This window comes from Lolium perenne, chromosome 6 (genome assembly GCF_019359855.2).
Source record: "Lolium perenne isolate Kyuss_39 chromosome 6, Kyuss_2.0, whole genome shotgun sequence".
In the NCBI taxonomy this organism is placed as follows: Eukaryota; Viridiplantae; Streptophyta; class Magnoliopsida; order Poales; family Poaceae; genus Lolium; species Lolium perenne.
In genome coordinates, this window is record NC_067249.2 from 193,913,214 (window position 1) to 193,919,475 (window position 6,262).

Here is a 6,262-nt window from a genome sequence, read left to right on the forward strand (position 1 = left end):
CGGAAGAACGCGCGCGGCGGCAGCGGCACACATGCACACATGGCCCAGCCGGTCATGTCGGGCGCGCGCGCCCTTCCCGAAGCCGATCGGGCGGCCCTACCGCCGGCGCCCTGTCCACGCGGCGCCGCCCGGTTGGAGCTCGGTCGTTGGTTTTGTCTGTCCGCCTGCGTTCTGTTTTGTTTTGCCTCCCGGCGCAAGGCTCCCCGAGATTCGCGCACCGCGCACACACATGCTGAGAATGCGATGCGCCTATGCCCACCCTGGCCTGACCTCGGGTTCCTCTTCTCGCTCCCGCGTCCCGCCTATCTCTCTCTCTCTCTCTCTTTTCCTCCTCTCGCACCACCCGCGTCTCTATCTCCGCCCACGACCAGCTCCATCACAGCCCGGCCAGCAGCCATATATCAGCACGCATTCCCATCGCGAATCCTCCTCGGGCTTCGCCGAAATCCTACGCTAACTTCCCACACCGCACCAGATTCCCGCCGCAACCGCAACGCGCCGCTCTGCGACACACACACGACCAATTGCTAGCTCCATCACGAGAGTAGCTGCTAGCTAGGGGAGGCGAAGGGAGAAACACGGCGGAGGTGTGAGGTCGATCGAGCCTTGGTGAAAATCACGGCACAGGTGGAGACGGAGACCATGATGTTCGAGGGGATGGAGCGGTCGCATGGCGGGTACGGCGTGGGCGCCGGGGTGGTGCTGTCGCGGGACCCCAAGCCCCGCCTGCGGTGGACGCCCGACCTGCACGAGCGCTTCGTCGAGGCCGTCACCAAGCTCGGCGGGCCAGACAGTAAGCACCACCTCTCCAGCTTCACCCTTTCTCTCTCTACTCGATGCATGCACCCAGCCTCGCTCTCGCTAGCTATAGCTGCTTCGTCTAGGTCATCCGCCCGATCGGCCGAGCTGAAGCTTCAGCTATCTATGCGATGAACAGTCCTAGTACTGAACCACCAGCCGATCTGTTTCAATTCTCAACGCTCGGCTCATGTGCTCGTGTACTGTAGCTGGTCAGACCATTTGTCCACCCCACACGCCGTAAATCATGTCCCTTAGGGACCCGGCATGTGTGCGCAATTGGTGGATCTTCAGCCTCATACTCTCATACACATTGTTTTTTCGATAAAGGGATCATATACACTGTTTTATTACGAATCATGATCATCGGTATCACTGTATATACGGTGTCATCTCTGGCAGCTTCTGTGTTCTGATCCATGCACTGTATGCAACTGGCCGTAGTTTTCACCAAGGCTCTTGATTTGACTTGGTTTTTCCGTTTGGCTGTGCTGTCGACAGAGGCGACGCCCAAGTCGGTGCTGAGACTGATGGGCATGAAAGGGCTCACGTTGTACCACCTAAAGAGCCATCTTCAGGTTTCACCTCTACTCCCTCTCCGTTGCAAACCTATTAAGTGTTTTTTTCTTCAGTCGGTGCTGATTCCTAATGCTTGATCGTGTCAAATCTTCAGAAATACAGGATGGGAAAGCAGAGCAAGAAAGATACAGGCTTTGAGACCAGCAGAGAAGGTATGTAGCAAGAGTGTACATGCTGGTTTTTCTTTGATGTTGATGCATTGTTTTTTCGTTTTCCCTTTTCCTGCTTTAAATTTAACGTGCCCGTAATTGCTTTTTCAACAGCGTTCGCTGCACACGGTATCAGTTTTGCCTCCGCAGTGCCTCCAAACGTTCCGTCTGCTGGAAACAACAATATGGGGTGAGTTTTGTTTTCATGGCTCTGCATCAGATCATGTCCAGTTTATAGATTAACCATGATGACCAGGAAGAGGCATAGGAAGAACAAACAACTTTTAGTTGGCCGCGTATAAAATAGGATTTATATATGCCGAATAGTCGGACTATCTGCCATTCGAATATGCTCTTGTACATACTAAAGTATCATCATTAGTTTGTACTAGCAAAAGTGCCCATGCGTTGCACCGGGAGAAACAAATAGCCGAACGCTTCAACATACCGTATGTGTTGATGCTTGTTGACCATCCCGCCGTCTGCTATCTCATCTTCTCTCATGGGGCTTCCTAAAACCTCCTCGTCTACATCTACTCTTTCCTCGATTTCTACATCATGTGATTTGTTGTGCCGTTGCCATGCTCATCATCTCCGACTCCGTTTGGTCCTCGTCACGGTCCCCCTCCACCGGATAATAGCCATCTTTTCGTACATCTAAAGCTGGGGAAGCTCTTTCCGAGTACCTACAAATTTCCGAGCCTTGGAACCTCACCTATGTGCTTTGACAACATGGTCGTCGACCATGGCTACGCCCAGGTTCCGGGGTTGGTTAGCAAGTACGCCTGCCAGAATGCACCTCGTTCAGATCGTCGACAAAGAAACCCTAACAAAAATCATTGACTGTATTTATGACTCACCGACGATGACTCATCAAGTCAGTGGACAGACTCTTGTAGTATATATATGAGCCTTACATGAAGTTGACTGTGACCGGACCTGATAACTGAGTGCGGTCCTAAATTGCTTGGGCTCAGGTAGTAAGGCGCTCCTCGATGCACCTTGACCGGTTGAGTCGGTTGGCTTCAGAAGTATGGATTTGCTATTTTGTTTAGAAAAAATCAGAGCGGCTACCACCTTCTGTTGATCTGCACCAATTCTCTTGTCGTGTCGATCTGCATGAGCATGAGTAGGAAGCTATTGTCGTGTTGATCTACACCAATTCTCTCCGACAATACCACGTTAGAAATCATCAGTAGTAGCAGATGAAACAAAACATCTCCTCCTGCCCAATCTATCGCTGCAACAGCAAAGCGGCATCAGAAATGCAGACCACATATCACACTCCCTTGCGCGTTGCAAAACAGCGAATCTGCAGAAGCAAAGCACATAGCCACCTGAATGAAACTCCTACGTAGTTGCGAGGAGCCCGGATATAACACACGGATCAGCGGATCTGCTTTAACCTTCCATCGGTAGCTCTAGTAGCAGGAAATTGATTGGTAAAGGAGTCCATTAACTTACTACATAAACCCCTGGCTAGTCGGCCACCACTGTACGTGCAGAGAAGACAAGACGTTGGGCTGGCTGGGAATTAGCAGACTGGAACAGACACAGACCGTCAAAACGCCAACCATTGTAATCACATTGAGTATGAAATAAGGGTCACTAAAAATTGCACTATTATTGTAATTCCTAGAGTGACCAATAGAAAGAATTTATTAAACCAGGAAAATATGTTTATCAGCCAACACTAAAAGATCTTTTCAGCCTATCCTCGTAATCAAACCTGGAACACACCTAATCTATCAGTGGAATCAGTTTTAAAAAAATGTGCTGATGTCCATGCTTGATGCTTCAATTAAGAAGGCGAAAAAAGCACACGAACACATCAGCGATTGCCCCTGGGACTTCTTCATGTAGGTGGTCATGCCCAGCCTTACACCGCTGCGGAATCTGAGTCCAGAAAACAGCAGTAGCTGCAACACCAAGAAAAGCAGGAGAAGGGAGTCAATCACTCGCCTAATGGGAGAAAGCCACAAGAATTGCGTCTGCTGGACATCGTTCGTGGTCGCCCTCATGGACTGGAACTTGCTGTCCATGGAGGACGTCCTCCCCGGCTTCCTCTTCGCGGCGCAGCAGGCGGCGCGCGAGGGCCATCAGGGCCGGCGGCGGTGCACACGACACGGCCGGAGAAGGCAGCTCGACGGTCGGCAACTGCCTCCCGGCTCCTTGGGGATTCCTTTGCGCCTGCTGCGGGCCCTCCCAGGCAACATTGTCCAGGCATGGCTCCAGCTGTGCGCCTTCAAGCTCTCCCTCTTCGGCATCCCACTATCTTTCTCGTCGAATCTTTCTGATCTGGGTAGTAAAATATCCGGCGCAGCAGGAGGTGGAGGGGATCCATCTACAGGTCCTGAGTTTCTTCAGGATTCGCTTGGACGCAGGCGAGATCAGGTGGCGCTGGGTTATTGGCAGTGGAGATTGAAATTGACTTCACTTTACCCACCTCAGCTTGGTCCCAATACGGAGCTCGCCGGCGCCCTTGCCGCCCGGCTGGCACGCCACCGCCGGAGCTCTTGGGCTTGCGGCCGTCTTATCTTATAGGAATCCCGTCAACCCCCGCGGCGGCGGCGCGTTCCAACTCCATGGAGATCGATTCGATTTGGCCTGCTGTGTCTTTTATCGACCCAACGTGGTGTTAGATTGGCTTCGTATTATAACCGGACTCTCATCATGTTTTTTACCTAATAACAACGTTCGGGGAAATTGGTAAGGCCGGTCGGATCCGGTTCCACCGTCCGCGATAGGAAATCTTGGATAGAACTCTGTTTTGATTTGGTCGGTGAGGGGAGAAGAAAATGACCAAACGTTACGGTGGCATTTTGTGCGTATTATGTGGTTTGGTGGGAGGGTAAACCTGTCCAAAAAAAAGCGTTGACGAAACTTTTTGGCAGAAACCTTAGATCATACGGACCAAACCGAGGAAACGCTTCTCCCTTTATTATTAGGTATAGATACGAGAATAGTTGTACTTGATTGTGATGGACTTTCAATGATTTGGAAGGTGAGCACATTGGATAGGGACATTAATCTGTTGACCGTGAAGGGTGTATGTATGTCTGCACGTCGGTTCTAATTATATTGGCATCTCCTTTTTTTAAGAAAATAGGTTGACATCACCTTAAGTAATTCAAAACACAACTTGTGAACACATGCCGGATTAATAGTATTCATGGATCGGTCTGCGTTTACTGAATTGGTTTATGTATATCACCAACCAGAGCAACTAACATATGAAATGTCACCGGCCTGATTAGACTTCAATTTTGAAATCCTGGTAGGTTGCATATGTCACTCAACAATCTGAAGCGCAGCCTCTAAATAAACTCTTTAATTATTTATTATGACCATAATTCACGTCGATTTTTATGATCACGTCTGTTGTTTGGCTTACCATTTCTTATAATTTTTTTCATGTAACAGAGAAACACCACTCGCGGATGCACTGAGGTACCAAATCGAAGTCCAGAGGAAGCTGCATGAACAGCTAGAGGTAATGTTTCGGAAGCATCATCAACATGAGCCCCATTTCTCCAATATTTGCTTCCAACCAAACATTTTTCTTAACCCTTCAGTTCTCCTACACTTGCAGGTTCAGAAGAAGTTGCAAATGCGCATCGAGGCCCAAGGAAAATACCTGCAAACGATACTAGAGAAGGCCCAAAAGAACCTCTCTTACGATGCGAGTGGAGCTACAAACCTAGAAACAACCAGATCTCAGCTCACAGACTTCAACCTAGCTCTCTCAGGGTTCATGGACGATGCGACGCAAGCGTGCGAACAGAACAGCGGAGACTTCGCTAAAGCCATATCTGAAGAAAACCATAGAACAAGCAATCTAGGCTTTCAGCTCTACCATGGAGTTCAGGACGGTGAGGATGTGAAATGCACCTCAGACGAGGACCAGCTCCTTCTAGATTTGAACATCAAAGGAGGATATAATCATCGTCTATCTTCCCACGGCATGCGGCGCAGTGAGGTCGATCTTATGGTCGGGCAGCACAGAAGGTAAATATTTCAGTAGAAGGGCCACCGTAGTTTAATTCCAGAGTTTCCCTGTGCCGCATGAGAGATTCTTTCTTTTGGCAATCTTCAGGATGCTTGTTTACAGTGCTGATCCAACGTGTGCTAATGTAAAATCTGTGGAAATATCGAGGCTTCGAATAAATGTAGCCAATGGTGGAGATCTGATTACACTGTATACGTACCTAAAAGTATAATCGACTATAACATAACATTATGAAGTGTTGCAACAGACCAGGCACCTTCAAGATTCTGTCTGTCTGGTAGTTGGGTTCAGTAGCTAGCGCCTTCTTATGTATGAAAAGATACCTCGTGTCGAGCAAGATCACATTATTGTGACTTTGTGAGGATGTAGAAATCAATTGTGAGTAGTGTCTACATGTTTCGTACGTAACAGGTGGAGAGGCTGGAAGTATGATCCTTCCATTGTCCAAAAAAAATGTAATTGGTAACAAATGCGCAAATGAAAATTCATATGTTATGGTCGGTTTGACCTATACACGCAAGAAGCGCACTAGTGGCTAGTTGTGGGCTTAGCCCAAGTAAATTAGGGGCTTAGCCCAAGTAAATTAGGGTTTAGAGGAGGCCGTCCTCCTATATAAACACTTGTACCCCTTCGTGATTAATCAGACAATATTCAGTATCATTACTGTCTCGTCTCCTGAAGGGAGACGGGAGACCCCTGCGCCTCCGCCGCACCAACCCTAGCCGCC

General features: G+C 49.1%; 1 protein-coding gene across 1 annotated transcript; it reads left to right on the forward strand.

The window, feature by feature from the left end:
• Window positions 1–299: 299 nt before the first annotated feature.
• On the forward strand, window positions 300–5,802 carry LOC127306550 (myb family transcription factor PHL11). The gene is made up of 6 exons (XM_051337207.2): window positions 300–793; window positions 1,300–1,376; window positions 1,472–1,529; window positions 1,641–1,716; window positions 4,950–5,019; window positions 5,119–5,802. Exons 1-6 carry the CDS (start codon window positions 643–645, stop codon window positions 5,536–5,538), a joined length of 852 nt encoding a protein of 283 aa, XP_051193167.1. The 5' UTR covers window positions 300–642; the 3' UTR covers window positions 5,539–5,802.
• The last annotated feature ends 460 nt before the right edge of the window (window positions 5,803–6,262 follow it).